Genomic DNA, 26,368 nt, shown 5'->3' with positions numbered 1-26,368 from the left:
GAGTGTTCCAATCTCTCTGTTGTAATGTTGTGGTTAAAAATCTCCTTCAGTATGGTACAGTTATGGAGAGCCATAAAAATACAGCATAGGTCTTGGGCTGTGTGGTCCTTTCTCCTGCCAGGACAGAATTGTTCTCTCTGGAAGGACATTTATGTCTGTGGGGCCACAGGATCTTGCAGCACAGCACTGCCACAGCTCCCTGGTGTGTGAGGGGGATTTTATTGTGCCAGGTAAATACATCTCTGCCCTCCATTTGAGTGAAAAAGGAATGACATCTAGTGGCCATGTCACTTCAGCACAGGTTGTTCACATGACCCAGGCTGTGGCTCCCTGTCTCCAGATGCAAGTTGGGAGGTGAGGTTTTGGGGAGCAGGGTGAGCTGGGTCAGGGTTACTTGCACGAGCACATTGCTGCCTTCTACAGGGCAGCATCCCCTCCAGATGGGGTGTATTTTAATGGCTTTCCAAAGGGCTTCTCCAAGCTGATGGAAGGTGGGATAATGGAAATTTTCTTTCAGGTGAATTCTGAGTATTTAATGTCTCGGTGTGTGTTAAACGTGGAAGGAATAAAAGCCATCAAGAGAATTACCCACAGAGCTGTGTTAAATGGATTAGAAAATGCTACTCTTCCTCTAAGCAGAGTTGATGTGTACCATTATTTTTCTAATTTCAATCACCAAAGAAAGAGCGAGGGCCAAAGGGCTTTCCACAATGGCACATGGGACTTCTCTGTAAAGAGTTGAAAACCAAGGGTGTTTTACAATTATACTTTCTGATTCTATGGAAACAAATATCTTTGATATACTCCTGGGTATGGCCAGGCTGAATTTCATGTTAGTATGAAAGTATAATATGTTTTTTTCCTTACTGGCAGAGGGAACAGCATCAGGCTGATGAGTTTCTTTAAGCCTGAGCTGAATCTCCTCGCTGTCCTCAAATAGTCTGATCTGCATTTTAACACCTCTAAAAAAAATAGCAAAAATCACTTTCCAGGAAATCTATGGCTCCTCAGAGAGTGAGAAAGCCCATGGTCTCTTTTAAGTCTGTGGACTGTTTGGAGAGATATTGTATATTTTTATTTTAAATAGTTGTATTGAGATGCTGCTGTAAAAACAAAAATAGGCTGAATAAGTGAAACTGTGGCTTGCTCTTTGGCAAGCTGCCAGATGAGAGGAACTCAGGAGCTGTATTCATCCCAGACAGATACAAAGGCCCACCCTATAGCGCTCTTAAATTACCTGTCATTCAGCCAGGGTGGTTTCAGACTTAATCGTTTCTGGATGGGGATGTAGCTCAGGAGGACACTGCACCACGCTGGTGTCACAGCTCATGGATTCAGCAGCAGGAATTAATGTTGCTGTGTAAAATTTAACAACGGGACGGGGAAGAGGAAAGCATCCACTGTGATGGTCGAGAGAGTCAGGGCACGTCTGTAGCCAAGCACAGTGCAGAGGGGAAGTGCATGGAGCACGTGGAGGTTCAGACACAGACACAGGAATGCCAAAATGACACATCCAGCAGAGGTGTGTTGAACATCCAAAATACCAGATGGGCTGGCATCAAAGTGTAGTGCTGGATGAGAAGCGGTAAAAGAGCAACACAATTACAGAGGAGATCCTTAAAGGTACAAAATGAAGATACCTCAGTAAAACTCCAGAATGCCTGGGTGCCTCCATGGAAATTGGTGTAGTGGGTTTCACATCCTTTGGCCCACCACCTGAAAGGCAGGGGAAGAAAGAGCTTCACCTTCTCAAGCAAAGGGTTCTGAAATTATGCAGGAGGAAGGAAATCAGAGTCTCTGGATGAAACCATTTGGAACTCAAGTCTGCTGTTAACTCTAAGGCCATTGTCCATCAGCATGGCCAGTCCTGACAGTCATGAGGACTACATGCATCGAGCTGCAGCACAGCCAGGACCAGGTGCCTCCTCTGGTCCTTTCCAGCTCTTTTTTTGTGATGGTGAATGTTTTCTTGATCATCAGTGCTACCTGTGCCTGTGCTGAGAAGCATCACAGAGCAGCCAGCAGTGGGGAAGTGTCTCCTGAGAGACACCACAAGAGAGGAGCATCCCCTGAAACACTGTAAACCTCACAGGCAGCTGTTTGGGGCATTTTTAATGGTTTAGTGCAGGACTGTGACCCAGGGAATGTTCTGGCTATCTAACGGGCTTCAGCTTGTCCACAGTGTTGTGTTCTTCATGTGACATTTTTGCTTGCAAAAGTAAATGAAGGGAGGCAGCTCTTCCCTCTGCCAAAGAAGAGAGGTAGCACAGACTCCTCAATGTGCCCATCCAGCCCATGGCCACAGGCTCTGGGTCAGGTGCCATAGAAAAAGGTATTTTAATCCCACCTGCCCAAGTTTTCTGTGACTCATTCATTTCTGTGGAATTTTTGGTGGATTTTGCACCTGCCAAGTAAAATATTGAGATTTTAACTGGACTGTGTAGGAATTTTTACTGGAAAACTGGCTCTCTTACTGTTGTAGGATAAAGGTATCACTGTGTCCTCCATTATCCAGAGTCCTTGTTATTTATAACAGGGTCATGTCTTCTAACATATCTTAATTATGGGGAAATTCCTCGGTCTCCCTTCAAATATTTATCTCCTGTGTGCAAGTGAGTTGTGGTTTTTCCATACTAATATGGATCCATAGCCTCTGGCCAGATGCTCACCACAGATAGAGGGAGTGCAGTGAAATTAGAGTTGGTATTTCAGAGATTAAAAGTCAGCTGAGACAGAACAATGCTGGATAGTCTCAGGTGATGTTTTATGTAAGATTGAAGCATCTTTCTTGCTCACAGGAGGAACACCTTTAATTCCAGTGAAATCTTTAACTCCTCTCAGGCAGAATGCCCTTTCCAGTCTGACCCATGATACTGTTAATAGCCATCCAAGGATTTCCACTTTATCTGAGAAAATGCATAATCAGAGGGGAGGAGAAGTGAAAGAAATCCATGCCTACACTTGACTCATACAAAGTCTATTTTTATCATATTCAATCAGGAACAATCAGGCACAGAGAGGAGACGCAGATGAATTTGCATGATCAGACTTCTGTGTCTGAAATGTTAATTAAAAGTTATTTTAAATTTGCCTACTGTGCAGAACTTGTTTTTATAGTAGCCCATGTAAGTAAAATATTATTTCACAGGGCTAAAGTGCTCATGATTACTTGAGCTTGTCAATTCTTGGGAAAACCTGCCTGGCAATCAACCTCTCAAAAAAAAAAAAATTTAAAAAATTTAAAAAAAATTGGAGGGGTGCAGAAAGAAAGGGAAAAAAGAAACTGGGCTATTCAAGTTCTTTAAGCTCCTGAGCCTTAGGAGGTCTTATTTAAAGCTACTTTAAAATTTGCCCTTTGGCACTGCTTTGAGAATCTCCTCTTCCAAAGCTGAATCCAGTGGAGTCTGTTTTAAAGAGGCAGCTCTAGGACAGCATCCCCTTCCCTGCCTCACCAGCTCATCCTGACACTGACACCAGTTAGGAACAGCTCCAAAGGTTTAGGACTGCACTGTTGGAGATGGGTGGGTGCTTCCCAGCTCACAGGGTTTGCTGGCCTGGGAAAGGCTGCCTGGCCAAAGACTGGCTGTACTCAAAGCTGTGTGGAGTAACCTGAGTTCAGAGAGGTGTGCTGGAGCAGGAGGGATGTGTTCCTGGGTAAAGGGGAGCTGGTTACAAGATGGGCTTGGCTAATCAGTGGAGGAGCAAGTCCTTGCTGCAAGCACATTGGGAAAAGCAGTTCTTGCCCATTTTAAACTGGCCTGTTTAATTAATATTGTCAGACCAGGCTCACCCCTGGCTGCTGCAGTGAGGCTGAGTTAACCTGGGCTGGATCAGGCAGTGCTGTAATCTGCAGAGAAGTTCTTGGTGCTTCCTGCACAAAAGAACACAGAGAGATACCCAAGTTAAAAGGGTTTCTTGGTTTTGGCACCACACGGCCAAAAGTGTCTGACCTTTGTGTGTGCAGGTGCTCTGGTTCCCCGAGTACTGTGGGAGATGTTAATGAGCCCATTGTGAGACGTGCTCTGGAATTTGAGAGTGAAGATGCTCTCGGAGCATCGCTGCCCTGCTGGCATTGTCCTTTACCAGAAATAGTTCTTCCTTCTTCCATTCTGATGTTTCCTTCCCGTTTTCTCTCCCCTGTGATTTACTGGTGTACATCATTCCGTGAAGTAAAACAAGCCAAGATCCTCCAACCCCTTCAGCTTCCCTTCCCTGGTTATCTTGCTAACCCTGCTGTGCTCCGTGCTCTGCTCAGTTTTCATTCTTCTGACCCACTTTGGATATAGTAATCCAGTTTTAGTGCCTTGAACAAAGGCATTAGTATTTCATTTTTCACAGCCGTGGTGTAGCTCTCACTTAGCCTCCTGCTCTGTGAACTTGCCAAAACTGAGGAAACAAAGCAAACAAGCACAACCTAAAATTGTATTCCCTGTTCTGAATGTGTTTGTTCTCACGTTCATTGTTTGTTTGAGGAGAGAATAGAGCTGTGCATCAACCTATGCAAGAGCAGCACTGCACAGAAATAGCTGATGAGAACTGTAAAAATGTGACTTTTTGAAGTAGGGTGAATGCTTTGCCTGGGCTCCAGCCCCCTCAGTCAGATCCTGCTGAGCTCCATTTTTAACGGTGAGTTTCAAAATAGCAAAGTAGCAGGGAAAACCCTCAGCTCTTCCTTCAGGCTGAAAGATTGTGCCTTCCAAGTGACTGGGATGCAAAGATGCAAATAGGTCTGCCTCGGAGAAATGATATTTAATGGTCGTAGGAAACCAAAATCGGCATCCACGTCAGGCTGCCTTGGGGTTTCCTAAACACATTTGTAGGCAGATGTACCCAGAAGCATTCAGAACATGGGAGTGTTATGAGAAATCACTTTTACATGCATGCTCATGTTTTACAAATTAATCTTACACTGTGGAGGGAGAACCCAGCAGAAGTGGGATGTCACTGGGATTTCCTGCAGACAGAAAATTGGACCAGGATGCCTTCGAGAGCTCCCTAAAAAGAGATCTTAACAGGCTGATCCAAGAAAAACTAGTGAAAGTGGGTAGCTTGCTATCTCCCAGGACCTTGGCACGTGTCCATCTGCCTCCTCCCTGTCCCTAGACCCTGGAAAAGATCAAGGGCTTAAATCTTGAGCGCTGTGTACACGATTTGCCAGTGTACAGACTAAAGCTGCATGTGTAGCTGTCCATTCAGATCTCAGTGTCCCCGTCACTACACCTGTGCCATTCAGAAAGCCTGCAGTGACATTTGAGTGTAGATTAGCCTGGATCATACAGCAGTTTTAAATCATCAAAACTATGCCTGTGGCATAATTTAGAGGCAGTTGTCACACAAGGCAGAATTTAGGTAGATTGCACAGGTCAGAGCTGGCAAGGGGAAGGACCAGGTGCTGTGGTAAGGGAATGTACAGGACTGTGTTGTTTTACAGCTGAGGACAAACCCAGGAGTTCTGTACAGTCCTGCAGACAGGCTTTATTGTTAAAAATCAATTATGCTTTCATGGAAATTCCCAGATGGCTGTGTTCACTTACAATTTTCCAGTCAAAATGAGGCTCAGCCAAAGTACCCAGCAAAGCCTGGGCTGTTATAGAGCTGTCAACTTCTAACTGAAATAAATTATTAGATTCAAGTGAATCGAATATGCCCAGTAGCATTGGGGTATATGGGCATCTACCTAATTCTGTGTGCATTTCCATTAAATATATAGTCAGTGAAGTCTTAAAAACCACAAATCAGTCTAGTTTTCCTAAATAAGACCCCAGTGGTTCTAAATTGAAATGGGCTTTCTGCCTCTCATTGCATGTCCTGGTGACAGCCTTTGCCATGAACAATGAATTAGATTAAGGATGTTAGGCTGGGAGGCAGCAGTAACAAACAGTGCACAAGCAGAAGCAATATTCATTCTTCCCATCCTCTTTCAGCCTTGTGCTGAACTCAGCACAATAATTCCAGGCCTTTGCAGCTGTAGACACACAGGTTAGCCATGATAAGGAGGAAATTATTTACATCTTGATCTGCCTTTGGAGTCAAGCTGACCTTTGGAGATGGATCCCTACCTCAATGCAAAGCCTGTCCAGTGGAGCTGAGGGAGTTTGATGCCCACACAGTTTGATTCTGTTAGAGAATGAGGCTGATCCCCAGCTCCAAGTGCAGATTCTCTGGGAGCACTGGGGCTTTCCCAGGCACAGCATCTCCAAGTGCTGGAGGCCCTTCAGTGCCGTGCTAGGGAACACACGACACCCTTCGTACTCTCTTGTGGATGCTCAACTTTTGTTCTTTATTTTATCACCTCTTTCATCTAAAATGAAAGATATTTCTCACTTTATGAGAAAACAATAATTCTTCATGTCCTAATGAAGAAAGCATTCTTCATTCAGCCTCTTCTGTGATGTCTCTTAAGCCTTTACACCAGTGTAACACATGACAGAAAGGATGAAATACCTTTGAGACTGCAAAACAGAGATACAGAGAAGTATATGTATAAATACCAAATATAGATGTGCATAGAGCTGGATCCAAAGCATAGATAGATGGTGATGCCAGGCAAACAGTCATCAATCATATCCAAGTCTCTACTCACAGACAAATTGTGGTTTACATGAGTTATTCCATTACATTGGGTTGGTATATATGAATTAGTTTTTTTTTAAAAAAAGTCATCTCCTTGATAGAAGTATCTTCCTAATAAACCCCATTTATCAAAAACGCAGATCTACAGTGCCTTTTGTTTTGTTCATTTCCTTTCAGTACATTCATTTTCAAATTATCACCAAATTAATCATGTCCAGAGCTTTAAACTGGCTGCCATGTGGTAAAGCTGTTCTGGTTCCTCTCCATTACACTGAGCATTAGTTATTAAGGCACAGTTCGAGGCTCAGTTTAGCCTGATTCTGCCCTGAACCTAATTGGAATCAGCTAGATTCTTCCTTGTAAATGGGTCAGTCACACAGAAAAAGCATCAAATGTAATCTCGAGATTGTGAAATAAAGCAGAGAAATAGAAAAAAGAAGATAATTTTATTTCTCCTCATTGATACCTGCCTGGTGGTTAAAAGAAGGATTAAAATGAGGTCATTAAACTTTCCTTGGAGACAAAACCCAGACCTCAGTGGTAATATGATTAATCAAATATAAAAGTGGATCTATTCTGAATGAATAACTCATTTTTATAGAATATCTAATTACTGAAATGTCGTCTGCTGCAGAAAAAAAAAAAAGGGGGGGGGAAATTAATTGCAATAACAATTCAAGAAGATAAAGTTTTTCTGAATTAGGTCTACACAAGAAGCTAAATTGAGTTGATTAAGTAATTTTGGTTTCAGGAACACCCTTGATGGAAGTTAGTGGTAATGAATTTTTCAGACCTCAGAGTTTAAAATTGCCAAAGACCAGTGATTAAAAAAAAAAAAAAAAAAATCAGGAACGATAGTTTCATTACAAATTTCAATTTTCTGTCATGAAAAAAAAAAGTGTGGCATGGATATAAAAAAATACTCTTTGGTCTCTCTCAGATTGGACACGTGTAGTACCTGGTGTAAAATCAAGAATGATACAACCTCCTCTGCATGCTGGGGAGTGTAATCTGTGAGCTCCACACGGGAGGCAGAGCCAGGAGGAGCAACACAGATTCCATGTGCTTCCTGCATATGTTCCACTTGGAACATTCAGCACGAGGCTCTCCTGCCCCTGCAGAGCTTTCAGCAGCTGCCACTCACGGGGTGAGTGGCACATCCATCCTCAGCACCACGGAGATGTGTAACAATGCATCTTTGTGACACGTCAGTTGGTTTGACATTTGGCTTTCTAACCTGCTGGTTTGATGGTTTGTGCAGCTGGGTTAATATTATAATTATTATTGTAATTATAATTATATTTATAATAATATCATTTAAATTTTTTAATTAATATTAAATACCATCTAATGTTATCAAAGCACAGACGACCCCTGGCCCACAACAGCGCCCATCAGCCATCGCTCACCGTCCCCCATTTGTCATGAGCCCTCTCATTTGCAGCATCTGGCAGAGCTGTCTCCTGCTGCAATGTCTCATTTAGCAGGGATTTCTCTCCTCCCCTGTTCAGTCTGTGCAGATCTAGAGGGAGAAGGCACAGACCACATCCCCACCCCATGCTTTCCATGGAAATGTCCGGGGAGAAGGAGGCTCCAGGCAGGTGTGAGCTACCTGTGTGCAGCGAGGTGTGACAGGGACACGTGTCACTGACAGAATCTCTGCAGTCAAAGGAAATGCCAGAGGAAAATGCCCTTGTTACTCTGTGCTGTGCTGCCGTGGAAATCGCCCTGGGCTCCACCAGCAGATCCGTGTGTGTGGATCAGACACCGTTCCCATCATCTCTGGTGTGTCAGTCAGGCTAAAATTTCAAGGAGAAATCAGACATTGATGCTCCTGTATCACATATCTACCCACATTTCTTGTCTGACATTTCTCCACCTGTAGCATTTCCCTCAAATTTGAATTGTTTCTTGTAGATTTTGTGCCTCTTTCTGCTTTTGGTTATGTATGAGATATCCTAATTCTCCTCTTCAACCCAGACCTGGCCTTGGAAAGCCTCATTCAGTTGTTGGAATGTAGACACCCAGCACCATCGTGGTTAGGCTGGATGTCCACACAGCCCTGGCATGGTGTCTGCCACATGTCCCAGGCAAACATCCATTTGTGCTGGATTACTTCATTATCTTAAAATTCCACAACATCTCAGGCACTGGTGTGAGGCTGAGAAATTTAAATACATTCTGTAATTCCATTATTGAAATAAATCCTCTCCTGAGGTTGGCTAACTTCCAACTTGGGTCGGCAGGTTTTTAATTCTTCAGTATTCCGTTGCTTTAAAAACAGTTGCTTCCAAGGGCTGTCATTTTAAGAGGATATATATCTGGAATTTCATTAAGTACATTTCACTTATGAAATCTTTAGTGACATGCTGTGGGGGAAAATAAATGGAGAGTTAGCAAAGGATTTGGGAGTGCTATGAGTTTTCTCTTATCAAATCATTCTGACTGTCCAGGATGTCTTAGAGCTTCCTAGTTGTAGAAGAATGGGTCACAACACAGAGAACAGCCAGTTAGAGAATGGTTGAAAGGTTTCACAAAGTTTTTTTGAGCTTTTTTATATTGCTCAGCATAGTGCAATATCAGGTTTTAATTGCTAAGAAACAAAAAAAGGAGAAATAATATTCTTTTCTTTCCTGAATTTACAGGTATAGAGTGACTCCATCTTTTCTTTGACCCAATATCCCTTGTTTCTCACAGCACTTCTCTCCTCCATTCCACAGGAAATGTTGTAAACAAAATTTCAGCAAGAAGCCTCTTTTTCATGGCAAGGTTGATTAATTACAGTGTTTAATGTAGTCTTTTCTGTGCTCTGAGTTGCTGTAAACAGGCATTTCTCTAGAATGCCAGATTCTCACTGGGTGAAGGTGGCAGGGAGTTGGGCTAGGTGACCTTTACAGGTCCCTTCCAACACGAACCATTCTGTAATTCTGAGATTTTGAGGATTCCATCCTTTCCTGTAGAAACCCTGGCACAAACCTCCTCTGAGTGCAAGTTCTCACTCCTCTGGCAGACACTGCCATTACATTTTAAGCATCAGTAAGGACATAAAGAAACGTCCATTGTGGCACCAGTACAGGAGATCATGTCTTTAAACCACAGAATAAACCCCACTTTTAGAATAAAACACCTGCTTCAGTGGCTTTCTCCTACAAGACTGCTCTGTCCAGTCAGGAACCCTTTTTTATAGGCAGACCAGAGGATCTTCCAGTGCCTGATGATGGAGTTCCAATCTACTCATTAAAAAAAAACAAAAACCCCCTGTGTGCTAATTCTGAGACTAATCTGGAAATAACAGAGATTTCAATTGCAGTGCAGAGGAAGCCTGAGCAGGAGTCAGTGTGCAGATGGGCTGAGCTGTGCTGCACAGGAAACTTGTTAAAAATCTCAATACCAGGATTACAGCATATGTAAAAAATCAGTTTCAGTGCTCTCATAAGTCTTCCTTTCCCAAATACTCATCTTGAGATCCCAGAGGCACACGAGCAGCTTTCATATGCCTTAAAATCTGAAAAAATTAAATTAAAAACTCATTATGGGGAATGGGCAGTTAATAAGAAAATCCTAAACCAGACTTATCAACTTAAGGCCCTTCTTTATGAAACTTTATTACAGGTGCCTGAATTGAAACATCCCCTTCTAGACACGTTTCACAAGGGATATAGAGCCAGTACCTGTGGAGTACATTTTGCTCTCTTAGGAACTGAGCTCTCTCACTCAATTTGTGCTGCTCTGGTTTACATTTAAATCAGGAAAATCATGTTTTCAGAGTGTTGTTCAAAGCAGAGTGGTTATTTGCTGCTTTGCAGTTTGCAGGAGAAGGAAATGTGAGGCCTGACGTGCCAACAAATGAATTGATTGCATCCTCTTTTAGGGAGCTGGTTATTTTAGAGAGTAAAAGTACTGTCTGAAAAGTAAAAAAAGTGAAAATTCAAAGTGGAAAGCCCCCCGTGCCGTGGTGGGGGGTGCAGGGGGCACTGCTTTGGGAATCCGAGGTCAGGGTACCCAAACCCGTGGTGCTTTGGTTTGAGGTGGTGGAATTTCCCAGCTGGGAAGCAGAACAAGATTTTTTTGGCCTGCCCAGGCTGTAGAAAGCTGTGTGGGCTCCCCAGTGGAACTCAGCCTGGGAAGAGCCGTGCTGGGATCCAGCCGATCCCCGTTCCCTGGCAGCCTTGCCACAGCAGCAACTCAGCGAGGATCACAGGGCTCTGTGACAATGCACTGGGGAGATCGATAGGCTAATCCAGGCTGACCTAATGGATTTATCAAGTAACACATGAATTAATGATGTGCTCAGGATTCTGCCCCAGCGCAGGGCACGGCTCCAGCCCGTTCTGCAGCTGCCTCAGGAGACAGGCAAGTCACTTCAGCCTTTGGTTCTGCGGCTGAAGGGAAGCATAGGGCTGTCAAGCGCTGTAAAGCCATGGTGTATCTGTGCAAAAAATGTTCTGTTATATAAATGTATATGGGTTTTTTTTTAAGAATGAGGCTTCGTAGGCAGTGCCAGCTGTTTAAAAATCTATGTCTCTGTTTTAAAGAGAGCGTTACTAATTACACCTGACAATCAAATAGTCTGCAGAAAAGTATTAGCCACCTTTTCTTGCTGTTCATTCCATGGGCAAGAAACAAAGGTATGTTAGACAAGAGAGCAAATGAAATGTTCAAAGGATCCTTGTCTAAAACTGAAAAATAAAGGGCTGTGCTATCAGATCAGAATTTTAATGTATATTGTTTCCACTGGCTCCTGACATAAAATCTTTCATTGTTGGGTATAATCATTGTTAAAGGTCACCGTGCAAAGGCTACATCATTTAGACGAGATGAGATCCCATTTTGGATAAATTCACAATTTTAGTTCCTAACAAGGAGATAGTATCAGGATTTGAATGTACAAGAGTGTCGGTTTACGGATTAAAGGCTTTTGTGTTCTGGAAACCACACTATGCCAGATTTCGTGAGTTTCAGTGTAGAAGTGCAAGTCCCCAAAGTCAAGTAGGTTGATTAAAATGGTTTTTTATAGCCTTTGAAATAGAGATAAAGTACAGCTTTCCTACACGGGGTTAATGTAGAATTTATTTTTTTTTTCCTTGACAAGGCTATATGCCTTCCAAGGACATAATTTTAATCTCTTTTTAAACCTTTCATACGAATATTGTAAAAAGCTCCTTTGTGTTGTAATGCATTTTTATAAAATATCTAAATTTCTATGCAAACTTCAAACCTCATTTCTTAAGATATATTTATTTGGAAATGGTTATCTTGCAGCAGAATGGTGTCTTGTGTCATCATTTCTGCAGCATCTTTTCATACTATCAAAAGAATGTAACATCTGATAATGAAAAAAAAAAAATTAGTGCTCTTTGTCAGATATGCAAACTACTTCTTTTTCTTCTTTTTTTTTTCTTTTTTTTTTTTAATATCCTTTTACTATTATGTGCTCTGAACTCCTGGCAAGTACTCAAAGAGTCTTTGAACCAAGGTGAAACCTACACATTCCTTCCTCACACCAGAGTCGGAAGTGAGAGAGTTTTCTTTTGCTGCTTCTGAAAGAGAGGGTATTGCTTTATTCTCCTCTGCTCCAGCTTTGTCCTCATATTCAAAGAGAAAAATTTGTATATTGATCCAGAGTTAGTCATTGCTCGAGATTCTGAAAGATGACACCAGTAAAGACAAAGTGCAAAGGCAGTGGCTGTCACCTGTGGCAGGAACACGACACAGGCTGTCTGTGTTCCAGCCTCAGATCAGCTTCAGAAGTGCCAGACTTTAAGGCTTGCTGTTGTTTTTCAAACTCTCCCAAAGAAAAAGAAACCAGCACAAGGAGACCACGCTGAAGATCACTCCAGCTTCCTGCACAAACTCCTGTGGGCAGGTGGGTGTCTTGTCTCCACCACACCATGCCTCCTTTGCAGCTAGGTGAGGTGATTTAGCAGCACAAACTGCTGAGGACAAAGGCAAAACTTCCAAAGCATCTTCTCAAAGCTGGTGAGCTCACTCTCATGTCCTTCCTTGTCTGGGCTGGGCAAGGCTGATTCCTGCCTGACCACCACGAGGTGCAGTTCCTTTGTGACAGCTGGGTATGGATGCATCCATGGATGGACTGTGGAGTAGATCCACGTGGATGTGAAGCTGAAGAAGGGAGTTTTTTGGCCATGAGCCTGGAAAAACAACAGCCCAGAGGTTTATGGAGGGGCTGCTGGCTGGTGTAATGCAGAGCATCACTCAAAAGGGAGTGAGGACATCAGTGCTCATCACTCGAGACTTCACCAGAGTGAGGAGTTTAATAAAACCAGAAATGAGCATCTCAAAGCCTGACTTGCAGAATAAGGCTGGCTTTAGAGGGGTTTTGTGGGGATTTGAGCCAGCTCATGGTCTCCTTTGCACACAGTGGAGGGAGACCCTGGCAGTCCCTGTGTGACTGTCACAGCAGCTGGGATAACTCACAGCCCCAGCACCCCATCCCTACAGCAAACTATATTGGAAATTAAAGGTCACAGAATTGATAGTAAGGCTTAAGAAAACAGCAATTAGTCTGCTGGAAGAAAAGCTAAATTACCAGTAGTAGAAGTAGGGGGGGTGGGGGGGAAGAGCATTATTGATCTAAATATCAAGTTGGCAGATATGCAGAGTACAGTCTAGAGGTTTTTTTACACCTCTGGGCTTATTCAACCCCCACAATAAAAAATGCAGGCCTATAAAGATAGAATAAGAAGCAATCAATTAGGATGGCATTTGCTTGTTTCCATGCTGCAGTTGGGCAGGCACATCACAATTAATGATTTATTAGGAGATTTTCATCTTTTTTTTTTTTTCCCCCCCATTTTACACAGATTGCTGCAACCAGACCTCAGTTGTTTATTAATTTTCCTGCTTTTCAATCATCTTTGTTAGCAGAAAAGGTAAACCCTTGCCTGGGATGCCAGCATGGGGTTGGGTGGACACCCTGAAGAGTGAGGAGCTGTGGGTTTTATTCAGCCAGTGGAGCCCCCTGAGTGCTGGCTGCAGGAGCTGGGGAGGGATGGGACTCCCCACCACCACATGCACTCACTCTCATTTCAGTTTCTCCCAGCCTGGGGGACCTAGAGAGAAGATTCAGCACTTTGCAGCAGTCATAGTTGTCAGGGGAGGGGCTCAGAGTCTAATCAGAGGACTGAGATGTCCTTATTCTTCTGATAATCCATAGTTATAGTCATGAAACACTATTTGTCCAGGTAATTCAGCCTTCACAAACCACTGCTGCCTGGAACAAATGTTGTGTCATCATTAGTGAATCTTGGAGACAACAGAAAGATCCTTCCTGCAGACATTCATGTGAGCAAATCTTTGCCTTCACAGCTTTTTAGCAAATCCAGCCAGGGGAAAAAAAGTAAGAACATTGGGGAAAAAAAATTCTCTTTAGAAGGAAGCCTGAATAATTATCTTTGTGTTCATCTGTCTCAATCCCACACCTCCCTAGGAGTGGCTGCAGCAGCTAATTGGTTTTACTCGGCCGTGCATGGCTTCACTGCCCTGACTCCAGATTTATTGTACAAAGTCAAGTCATGGTGTGAATTCATCATTTGTCCACCCAATCAACCCCCTTCTCCTCCAGAATGATATTTGTCTGCGTGTTTATGTGCTGTCAGGTCCAAATGACACAGAAGACAGATTCTGGGATTAATTGATTTTAGTACCAACCCAAAAATCAGAATGAATTATTTCCTTTTCATCAGGACATGACTTCAGAGGGGCCAGCTCCAGAGGAGTGGAAGAAGGAATTTTGCCAGCACAGGCCTTTATGGGAGGGGAAGAAAAAACTACCCACAGAATTTAAGGATTTAAGAATATACCAATTTCAGAATGAATACTTATCTGAGAAGGGAAGTGTGTAACAATCAGCCATATAAATCCTTGTGGCTGATCCTTAAAAAAAATCCTGGAAATTAAAAACTTCAAGTGCAACAATTGAAAGTGAAGCTAAATGAAATGCAGGGGAATATGAGTAAATGCTACAGGTATAGGTCAAGTGCTGCTTTATCAATCTTGTGTTTACTCCAGCAGCTCCTATGTTGCCCATTGTTTTACCTTGTTTGAATAGATATGCTTCTCTTTATTTGAAAATCAATTGTAATCTTATGAAAGAGAACTTAGAGCAGAGGGAATGCTGGAAAGCAGCATAGTGAAAGATGTTCATTATCCTGAATTACTCCAGGGTAGGGAGGGAATGACATTAAAGAAGTGTGGGTAGCATTGAGCTGCCATCCTTCCTTTAGCAGGTGTAATTTAATGTCATTACTTAATTTTACTAAAGGTAAAGACAATTGTGGACAATACACAATACAGCATTTACCTATAATAATGACAGTGGAGGAGTGTGAGAGGGAGGGAAGGCAGACTCCAGTTTGAATTCCCAGTAGCTGCTGATCTGTAGCTGATGAAAATTACTCTTTTCTTCATGGCACGTCTCTCCAAGATTTGCTTTTTACCCTGAATAGCTTTGGATGGCTCCTTTGATTCCAGTGAAGGTGCTCTGTTCTCATCAGAATAATACTTTGCTTTATAAGCACAGTAAGCAATACCCATTCTCAGTGCTGCTTAGGACTGATAATTTCCTAACTGTACCTAACAAAGGTCAACAACAAGTGGATGAACTCCTGGATTGTCCAGGATGTGCTGAGAGTTGTGGCTGTCAACCCAGTGGAAAAGCTTTATAGGCTGCTGTGATCTTCCTCCAGGCTTTATACTGGCATGTGCTTGTGTATTTATAATTTTTAATGTAACTTCATGTTTCAAACTCTGTCACTGTGGGCTGAAAACAGATGTTGTGATGGCTGCTAGAGGAGCTGCTGTAAAATTTATTGTGTGGGACTCGTCCATGTAACCCAAAGTCATTGGCAGCACCTGGGTTGTGACCTACTGAAGGTGTTCAGGGATCAGACAGGACTGGCCGTCTTCAATGGGTTAAATACAGATGATGGTTTGTTCTTGATGGCTTAATTCCATTTGGTTCTGCAGGGCATAAGCCTAGGAGTGATGGACAAAATCTGTGGTCCAAAGGAGTGTTTAACTCCTTTGGAATTACAATATGATCCCTTGTTGTCAGCAGTGCAGCCTAAAAGAGGCTGGGGACTCGTCAGCTTGTCACTGCTGCCGTGCCATACAACATTAATTTAATGTAATGGGCAATAACTAGTGTGGATTTAGGATGAGATGATCCTGTTTAACTAATCTGCCTCAGTTCAGACAAGGTTGATAGTAGAGTGTACGTATGACATAAACTAATGGATTTTTCAAGAGGCTTTTGATAAATTTCCATATATTTCCCTTGCTTAAGCTGTGTGCTGCAGAGACTCCAAATTGGGCAAGAGAATGGGTAAAGAACAAGTGAAATCAGGGGAAATAAAGAGAAAAGAAGAGCTGTAGCATGTAGTGGAATAAGAATTATCTTGCAGCTTCCCACTGTTCTTCCCCACCACTCGGCATGGCTGGAAAGATATGCCATCTGCATTCACTAATGAAAACTTGTTTAGGACAGGTGCATAGCAGAAAAGAGGGCAAGATGCCATTCAGGGTACCACTAAAGGGCAAATTTAAATTTACATTAGCATAAGGCAGATTGAATATTTTTGCTGTCAGTGGTGAAATAATATATACTAAATACAGGCATCCGTGACCAAGAGATGCCAAAGGATGGGGATAGGTTAGGAGGGGAAATGGACTCTTGTGCTAACAAAGGAATGATTTATTATCATTTACACAACCTGGCATTTGTGCACACCAAAGGCCAGATTTTAGAAGTGCTCTGCTCCTGCAGTTTGGGGCCAGAATTTCAGCTGCAGACTCCGAGCCAGCCGCTCCCGGCATTTCCCCAGTGTTTAATTTGCCATATGTCAATCAGAGTGTTGATTTGCAAGTGCTGCTAATAGGCAGTGCTGAGACATGAGGACAGTTGAAAATTTGGGAATGTGTCTTACTGGCAGCTTTTGAGCCCCAAACACTGGAAGTATTCACAGGCCAGGATCCCTGATCAGCCATGTGATAAATCAGGGACTGGAAAGCAGAAAAGAATGCAGCTAATGTGTCAGGATGTGCCTGAACGGGACATGCTCCATGAAAATCAGTGCTAAATGAGAGAATTAAGCACCAGGAAAGGCTGTGGCAAAATCACAAGAAACACTTCAAATAGAGACAAAATCAAATCAATGGCAAGAAAGAAATAAAATGAAGTAAAATCACTGAAGAAGCAATAAAATGCCATCACTGAAATCTGAGTGAGGCAAAATACCTTGGGATAAAAGGAGATAGTCATCCTAAAAAGTTTAGACATTTCAGTGTGCCATTTTCTGCTGCTGTTGACAATTAACCCTCTGGTTGCTGTAACTGAGCAAGAATATCAGGAATGTTTTTTGTTGGATGCCTTGGGGCATTTGCTGAATCTTGTGCATTGGCTGTGCGATCATGGGTTTGTTCGCCTTTGGGCTGAGAGGTGAAGTTAGGCTTTGGGAAAATACTCAAAGGAAAAAAAATAGGAAAAGCAGAATTGAGAAAGAGATGTGTTGCTCATTACAAATAACTCCATGGTCCTCGTTGTGGGACCGGCTTCCCAGTGGGCATGGTGACGGAGGGGAGAGGAGAGGGAGGTGTGAGGACGGACAGAAAGCTCCCACCATGACCAGCCCTGTCTTTCCTTTGCAGTACTCAGGAGAAGTGCCTGAGAACAGAGTGGAGGTTGTGGTGGCAAACCTGACGGTGATGGACCGGGACCAGCCCCACTCTCCCAACTGGAATGCCATCTACCGCATCATCAGCGGGGACCCCTCGGGCCACTTCACCATCCGGACAGACCCCGTCACCAACGAGGGCATGGTCACCGTGGTAAAGGTAAGGGGGAAGCCAAAGCACACCGTGTTTGTCACCCTTACAGCTGCAGGGATTGCCAGGAGCCTGCCATTGTTTCGTGCCTTCTCTGCCTGGAAGTACGAGTGCTTGGATCTTGTTTCCCATCTCTGTGTGTAGGAGTCCTGAATACTCTCACCTCCAGAGTGTGGTGCTGGTTCTGGGTGTCCCAGCTCAGCCCAGCCCACCATGAGCTTTCAAAAAGCCTCACATGCTGAAGGGATTCCCAGCACCAGAGCCTGACCTCCACCTTCTGCTTCTCCTTGGCTCTTTGAGTTCTGTAAGAGGGAACCACCTGGGCTGGGCCAGAAAAGCCCCTGCTGGCTGTGAATCAAGGGCAGTGTTTCACTGCCTAGGTCAGTCAAGTGATCCTCTGTGAAAGCAGGCAGTGTAGGAGATCTCGGGAGCAGTGATTTTTCTGATAACAGAAGGGAAGGAAATTTTCCCTTTGGCTGAGTTTTTTTGGCAGCAAAACTGTTGGAGAAATTTTCCTTTTCCTGGTATTAAGTGATAAACACACAGTGTGGGACAGATCCTCAATTCAGTACAGCTCTACTCAAGGCCACCCCGCAGGCTGGATCAGCAGAGGATCTCCTTTAAAGACTCCCAAGAAATCAGACCAGAAATATCCACCATCCCTTCTTCCCTCCATGGGCTGGTAGAGCTGGAAGCCTCAAGATACCTGCAGCAAGTGCCAAATCGTGTTTCCTTCCTTGCCTCCAAAGAACATAACTCTATCTTCGTTGCAACATCCAGCACCTTCTGATAAGTCTGGCCTTCCCTTACAAAAAGTTTTAATCAACAAATAGGTAGAAATACAAAGTTTAAAGAGCAGCATGATTGAAGAACAGCTCTGTGTTGAGCCCTGTTTCCTTGTTTTTAGCTAAACAAGTTGCAGTCATTCCTAATGTGCACAGTTTGTGTCTTAGGAAAAATGACATCAGTGAAATGCCAGTGAGGCCATGCTGGCAGGAACGTGTGAGCCTGTCCTGTTCCCTGACCCTTGGGCTATGTGAGCTGCTGCTCTGCTGAAACTTCAAGGGACACATCATCCTACCTTCCAGATGGTATTTCAGCAGGGTCCTCTTATTTATCCCTTTTTATTGCTCTGTGGTGATGGTTGACAGCCTTACCTGGTGCAACATCATGAAAGCTCTTCAAGCTTAGACACCTGCATATGGTTGTATATGTGTGTGTAAGTATACACATATCCAAATCTGTACATTTTCTGCTTAAACAGAAAACATTCAACGAAGAAAAGTGCAAAAAATTAACTTCCACTGACATCAGCCACCAGACTGAAATCGAAATGCCAACATTTTCACTGCAAGTAGGGGAGGACCCCTTATTCTTAATCTTGCAAAGTGTCAGGACTGTAGTTTAAAGGCACATCAAAGTGAACAACAGGGGATTTGCATGATCAACACTGCTGCATAAGGACTTGTGCATAATGAACCATCCCTTATTCACAATTTGCAGGCAAAAAGCAGGGCAGATTTGTCAAGACACCATTGATGCTGGTGTTGATTTTCCACTGCTGTGTAACCCACAGTGATCACAAAGCAGAGAACCACATGAAAATCCGATCTCATCAAGCTGAGCTGAGAGCTTGAAATTGCATTGGATGTCCTCACTACATCACCTCACCTGATCCTCCTGGGCACCAGGGTTCCCTACCTCTGTCTGGCTGGGAGGCTTGTTGGTGTATTTTCAGCAAGGAGGATGAGTAAAATTGCTTGTGATTAAATTTTCATGGTGAAGAAGGGAAGACTCTTAGGATTCCACCTTCTTCTTTGAAATATTTTGTTCTCTGTTAATAAGTGAATATGCTTAAAGATTTGGGGGATGTATTCTCATCTGACTGGGTGGCCAGTCAGAGCTTGTTCTTTGCTGTGTTGGAACAGTCTGTTGCTGGTTTGATCACTGATGTGGCTTGAAAACACAGGTAAAAAATTAAGTCAAGTAATGAACCATTTATTTACAAATCCTACATGGCTGGATTTTCGTGTGGCTCTTCAAAGCCACTCATGCATAACTCCTGCTGCAAGCAAAGGAGTCACAGCAACAGCACAGGGAGTGGGGCTTTGTGCAGAATCTCACCACTTCCCCAGCATTTTAGGGGCCTGAAATGGAGGGCCAGAAATCCTTCCAAGCCAGATTTCCCTTTGGAGTTCAGATTATGCTCATGGGGGCCATTTTGCAGCTGCCCTCAGCAAAACCTCATCTGTAGCTCCAGTGTGATCACCAAAAGTTTAACATTTCCCTTTTCTGTTCTTGCCTTTCCAAACCATTTCCATAACTGTGCAAGACCCTAATCTTCAAAGAAACCCTTGATCAAGGGGAGAGAGAAACTTCCCACTCAGATGAGACGCCGCAGAGTCTGAAGACAATCTCCCAGAGCAGCAGTGGCTGCCCTGTGGCAGCAAGCTAAGTAAAATGTTATTATAAACTCTGCATGGATCAGAGCTGTGAATTTATAATGGAGATGCTGCTGAAGTTTCAGTTATTATTTGCCTCAACTATAACACCAGGAAAATTTGTTCACTTTGGTTAAAAGCAGCCCAAGAAAAGGAGGACACGTGGCAAGCCCTTGTCATCACTCCGCTGCACCCAGGTTGGAGGTGCTCGTGAAGGAGGAGGATGTGCAGCATCTCCAGGGGGATCTTTCACAGCCAGATCACACACCAAACATCCAGCAAGGAGTATCTGCAAAAGTGCTGCTTCTTCATTTCATGTCATGTGCTTCTTGGACAAGAAAGTGAAAACGAGGCAAGAGTCCCACATGTCCTCGTCCCAAATGTAACAGCTCTCTGGCTTTTTCTGGATTCTGCCATCATAGAATCAAAGAATCACTTTGGTTGGAAAATACTTCTAGGATCATCAAGTCCTAGAAGTTAACCTAGCAATGCCAAGTCCACTGTGTCCCTAAAGCCATGTCAAATGACCAATATACAGCACTTTCAGTGAGATGCATGGAGGTGGGAAGGGTGAGTGTGGTGTGAGGAGCACAGAGTGCTCTGTGCACCATTATCCTCAGAGGGAGGCAGTTTTAGGGAGCAGAGTTATGAACAGTTCTGGTATAAATTGCTTATTAAGGTGTGAAAGAAGTTCTGCCTTAGGGCTGGACAGTGTCTGGCTGCAAGGTGCTGCTGTCCCATGGGGTTCAATAACCCAGACTGCTAGGACAGCACAGACTGTAAAAGGATTTTACCTTTTTTTTTTTCCTTTTTTTCACAAAACTGTGTGAAATAGAACTCAGTGGACACAGGAGAGATGAGCAGATCACCCCTGTCTTGCAGGCTGAGGTGTGGTGTACACTTTTTGGTGACACTGATGCGTCCTAGACAGCCTTTGGTGTGGCTGATCCTGGTCCAGCTGCATTCCTTGCACAGATTTTCTGCAGCCCTGGTTTTGTTGCTACCAGAAGAGGAAGAAGCTGAGAGAACAGCCCTACATTTTGTGGGGAGAAAAAACCCCACAACCCCTTTGCATCAGGCCACATCCCAGCAGAGTTGTGTGTGGTCAGTGTGTCCTGAGCATCAGGAGCAGGGAGTTCCCCACATCATTCCTCGTGGAGCTGCTCAGCTCAGCCCCCAGCTGCCTCTGAGCTCCTTTGGGGAAAGGGAGGTGCAGAGTGCCTGTGGACAGCCTAGCAAACAGAGCAGCATGAAAAAAAGAAAATTGGGGGAATATAAATTATAGGGGGTATGAAAAGAAATTGAGGAAATGCATTAGTCAAATTGTTTCAAGGCCTTGAATAGTGTTTAAATGGGAACTTTTACCATGCATCGGTTTTGAATGCAGCACAAGTCCATGAGTCAGCATGGGTGGGTGTACTGGGAATCTTTATGCTTCCTTTTATTTATTAAATGTTGGCCCTGCCTGTCAGGAAGCCATTTAGCATCGGGAACATTTGCACTTCAATCGAGTAGAGATTTCGCTATTTTACCTTCTGCCCCTGAAATTTGTTTCTTTCGTGTAGCCTCCTATGATTTGATTTCCCTCCTGACAATACTGGGTTTTAAACAGGACATGGCAGGCAGCCCTTGCTGCTGTAAATCCCTGCCCAAGTCGGTGTAGCTGTGGCGTTTTACACCCTGAGTGAGTGCCTTGCAGACTCAGCGCTGGAGCAGGTATTAGGGAGGATGGATATGCTTCTAAATTTATAAATCATGGCAAAGCAGTTTTTAACAAGCAGAGGTGTGATCTTGCATAACTCAAGCCTCCCTGGCAGATGATTAGCGACTTCCCTCATAATAATTAGTGGGATAGTTTAGAAATTATTATTATACTGGGCTCAGTCAGTTGTGCCAGCAAAGGCTTTTCACTCCTTCTGGCTCCTGGGACAGACACATTGTCTTCATGTGTGTGTTGAGAAGAGATCTGTGGCCTCCCAGCAGCAAAACCCAGCTGTAAGAGCTGCAGGCAACCTCCAGAGACAACCAGGTGCCTCACCAGGAGGATGAGAGGTCCCACTGGAAGCACCACCTGCTTAACCCGACCAGGGATCGTTCCTGGCAGCTCCACCTTTGCTTATAAATTCATTTAAGAGGGAAAATAAAGAGCCCTTCAGGTTCATGGGCCCACAGAGACTGTCCTGGTTCCACAGTCAGCAGTTTCAGTGCTAATAGCACTGCTCAGTTCCAGTCCCATCCCTCTGAACAGGCTCCACCTGTTGCATTAGAGCAGCCCTGGGTGGGTTTGCTCATTTGATGCTCAGCTCTCACAGGCAGGTTGTCTTTTGGAAACCACTTAGCTCTGGAACAAAACACAGGGCAAATTCTCCCTGCTGTTTGCAGTTTTTTCCTTTGTGGAATTTTTTTAACTGTTTGACCCTCCAAAAACTGGAAGGCCAAATCCTCCACTGGATTGAAGTTGCTCTGGATTTACACCTTCAAAAGAACTCAGCTCAGGAGGAAACAAGATGAGGCAATGACTTTGATATCATCTGCCTTCTAATCTTGCAGCTTCCAGCCAGAAGGTAGAATTTATTCTCTGCTTGGCTCTATACTTGCTTGTTTGTTTGTTTTAGGCAGTTGATTACGAGATGAACAGAGCTTTCATGCTGACAGTGATGGTATCAAACCAAGCTCCCTTGGCCAGTGGCATCCAGATGTCCTTCCAGTCGACAGCAGGGGTCACAATTTCAGTCACAGATGTCAACGAAGCACCGTATTTCCCAACAAACCACAAGTTAATCAGGCTGGAGGAAGGGGTGCCAACGGGGACGGTGCTGACGACGTTTTCGGCGGTGGATCCGGATCGCTTCATGCAGCAGGCAGTAAGGTGGGACACCAGGCAGCCTGGGGGCTCCCCTGAGCTGGGGGGTTCAGCTGCACAAGTCTGGGGAGCCAAGCAGCTGAAAGCTGATTTCCAAACTGACTGCTGGGACATGAGTGAAATCTTGGCAGGGAGTGGCACCTGCAGTCGGGAGCTTGCACAGTGTCCTGCAAGCCCCTAACTCACCATGCCCCTGCTCCAGGTAAGCCAGGCTCGGAGCAGCTGGGTCGAGAGCTGGATCCTGTGTTGTGGCTTGCACTGGGGCACATCACACCTTCAAATGAAGCAGATTTCTGTGCTCTTATGGAGGTCAGGGCTGCTTTGTACCCAGTCCTTGGCTCCGCCTCACCCTGGCTGCTCTGACCTGTGTGGTTCATGCACTTCATAAACACAGAGGTTTAGAGAAAGGCAGCTTTGTTATTTCTGTTTTATAGGGGAGACTGAGGCACAGAAAGGGCTAGGCCTGGGTTTTCAAAGGGAATGACTGGGGTTTTAATCATGCCTTGTGTTGCTTCCAGAGGATTTAGGTTCAACCTTGCTTAAAAGCACAGTGCAAGAGGAGCTGAGGGCTAGTTCAGAGCAAGGCTGGTGGGGTTACAAACAGCTGCTGGGCAGGCTTTTAAAGTGTCAAATTGTTCAGTGTTGCCTGAGCAGTCAAACACCCATTCACAGGCCACTGGCACTTGGTCTGTATCTCACCAGTGCTCCCCTTGCCTGCTCCCAGTAGGTGCAATTTATTCCAACCTTCCCTTTCTCTTCAGAGCACCTGCCAAACATAACCTCCTCCTTAGCTGCTTTCCCTGTGAATGGGATTCAGCTGGCAAAATTTTAACCTTGTGAAAGTCAGATTTCTACCCAAACAGCTTAAGCTGACTTTTAAATCATGCTGTGACCAGGAGGGTGTCACTCTCTCTGTTTTGTCCCACCTGGGCAGACCAGGGACTGAATCCAGGGTTCAGGACCCCGGCTCGCACACCTTCCCACCAGGAAATAATTGCAGAAAAGTGTAGGTGAAAATGAGTCCTTGTGACACTTTCACAACTATTTCAGCTCCGTCTGTGCAGACAGGAAATGCATTTCCTGCTCTTGGATCCAAGAACATCCACTTTCACATCCACAGAAACTGTTTCCTTTTTTGCTCCCAGTCTGTAAGGGCTGTGGTATTTTTGGCAAAACCTGAGTATACGACGTGACCACGGCTGAAGCCACTTAAAGTTGCATCAGTTGTGACATTTTGTGTCAGCAAGAGTTTGAAATATTTCACCTGGCACAGAGCTGTCGGGTCTAGAAAATGATAGTTTATTCACTGCCTCATCTTGTTGTCTTTAGACAAGGCACTGTGACTTTGGAGGAAAGAGACCATCCTAACTAACAAGCCCATTTTTCTTACGTTCTTTTTGAAATATTGCCCTTTGAAGGGTCTTTATTTCCCTGATGTCTGTACCAAGGCTGGTTTTCAGAGAGAACAAATCATTTATGATTGAGTACTCCCTCTAACCTGGAGGGGGGTGATCTGTAATCCAAACCAGCACCTGCTGTTCCTGTCATTGCACAGGGCATGTGTAGGGTCTTGCAAGGCTTCCTGTGAGTATGAACAGCCAGTTACTTGGGTTGTTTCTTTCTAGGGCTTCCAGGACACACATTTTGTGCATCCACCAGCACTTCATTTCCAAACCCCAGTACAATCTGTCTCCCTTTGCATCAGGACAGCCAATGCCCAAGCTTTGCAAGAAGCAGTGGGGTGGTTTTGGGGTCCTGTGAGATGTAAAAAAAGATTATTTTATTTTTTACTTTACAGTTGGCATTGGTTAGGAAAAGAAATAGACAAAAGGCTAAGCCTACAGATCCATGATAAGCACTTTGCAGAGCTGGTCCAGCTGCTAGAGCCTTGCACATGAATTTCAGTCTCTGAATAGTCTTTGATAAAATAGAGTTTTTACAAATAGAAGATGAGGAAGCAGGAGCATCTCCGTAAAGCACAGCTTGGCACGGCCAGTATCACACCTCATGTTATCCTCATTAGCCACAGACACATTCACAAAGCCAGCTTTGAAACTGGATTCCTGGTCATTTAGCAGAGAAAGGGCAGGAGCCTCACAGCAGTGATATTGAAATGAAAACATCCCAAAGAGTCTAGCTCCATGAAATGTAATTCTTTCCTTTGGCAGGAGTTTGTGCAGCTGTGTGTTGCTTTCCTCTTCACATGGATTGATGCAGCTAAAGTTTCCTTTTGAGTTTCTGCTTCAAACAGCCCAAATCTGGAAAGGAATATTCACCAGAAGCCAGTAATGCTCTCACCTGCATGTCCAATGACAAATTATATAAAAATATCACCAGATCTGAGTTACCCATGAAATAAGCTCAGCTTCTGTTTGCTTATTTCAGTACTTTATAGTCTGGCCATTTATTAGCTTCCAGTTGGATAGTTATGGTCCACCTCAGTTCAAGCAGTACAAAACTGGGAGGCAGAAAAGCAAGAAAACAAGCAAGTAAGAAGGATGAACTGAACACACTGATCTGGAGAAGACAGGGAAAGTTTGCCCAAAAAACCCCATATTCTCAGCTGGTTGCGTGGAGCATGAATAGACAACAACTGGGAGTTAACTGAGTAGCTGGGAGGTGACTCTGACGTGGTATTCCCAAACTGTTATTAGTGAAAATAACAGAAACGGGCAGAAAACAGGAATATCTTTGACTTTAAAAACCTGTTTTCAGAAGGACAAGGTCAGGAGCAGGAGAGAGCAGGAATCCATCCTCTAATTCAGGCATACAAATGCAATGGTCATTGCAGAGCCCATTTCTCCTCAGCTGCAGAGACCTCAGGAAATGTCCTCTCCTAGCAGCAGGAAACTGGCATGTAAGTGGCACTTAGTGGAAAGAAGAACCTTTAAAACTAAAGTAATTGAAAAATTGAATAATTGTAAAGGTCAAAAACAGGATACTCAATTAGCATTGTGTTTGTCAACAAAACCAGTTATCCAAAGGTCCTTTGAATCACGGGTCAGGAGTCCAGAAAAAAACGTATTTCAAGCAATATTAAGGATGTGTCAGTGAAAAGACTGCCATGTATTTATTTCCTTTCTCTGTAGATACTCAAAGCTGTCAGATCCTGCAAACTGGCTGAACATTAATGCCACAAATGGTCAGATCACTACTGCTGCTGTCCTTGATCGAGAGTCAGACTACATTAAGAATAATGTCTACGAGGCCACATTCTTGGCGGCTGACAACGGTGAGCCCAGGCTTCACATTGTTCATGCTTCAATAAGACTCTAATGTGATGCATTAAGAGAAATGATGCCCTGACAGAGTTGTCAGTATAAGTTATCTTTTTCCCAGGTTTTTATGGTCAAAAATGTGAAAGTGGGACGGGAAATTGCTGGAGTAAATTAAATGCGCACAGTATATGGAGAGTGTTATTAAGAGAAAGGGAGGACAAATGGAAAATTGATTTGGGGAGTTCAGTGTAGCGGTGTAGCCTGAACCTAAGAAAGTGTCAAAGGGATGTGCTCTCCAGGGGCTGCCGAGCACACCAGTCCTGGTAGTCCCCCCAAAGGCACTGATCAGAGCATTCAGGAGGCCTTCCATCAGGAAACCAGGAATAATTTTATGGGATGGCAGGAGGGTATTAAAAATAAGCCCACCT

General features: G+C 44.0%; 1 protein-coding gene across 2 annotated transcripts in view; it reads left to right on the top strand.

Moving 5' to 3' along the window:
- Window positions 1–26,368, top strand: part of CDH4 (cadherin 4) — a 412,941-nt gene that overhangs the window by 373,101 nt on the left and 13,472 nt on the right. For both annotated transcript variants that reach the window (XM_088064463.1, XM_005524827.2), the window contains exons 9-11: window positions 17,242–17,427; window positions 22,475–22,728; window positions 25,812–25,954. In XM_088064463.1, the coding sequence (XP_087920589.1) occupies window positions 17,242–17,427; window positions 22,475–22,728; window positions 25,812–25,954 (583 nt within the window). The remainder of the gene's footprint in view (window positions 1–17,241; window positions 17,428–22,474; window positions 22,729–25,811; window positions 25,955–26,368) is intronic.

The sequence above is a fragment of the Pseudopodoces humilis genome, chromosome 19 (assembly GCF_049639895.1).
Source record: "Pseudopodoces humilis isolate 2021_Gansu_Grassland_sample_001 chromosome 19, ASM4963989v1, whole genome shotgun sequence".
Taxonomy (NCBI): domain Eukaryota; kingdom Metazoa; phylum Chordata; class Aves; order Passeriformes; family Paridae; genus Pseudopodoces; species Pseudopodoces humilis.
This window is presented reverse-complemented; position numbering and strand designations above follow the sequence as displayed.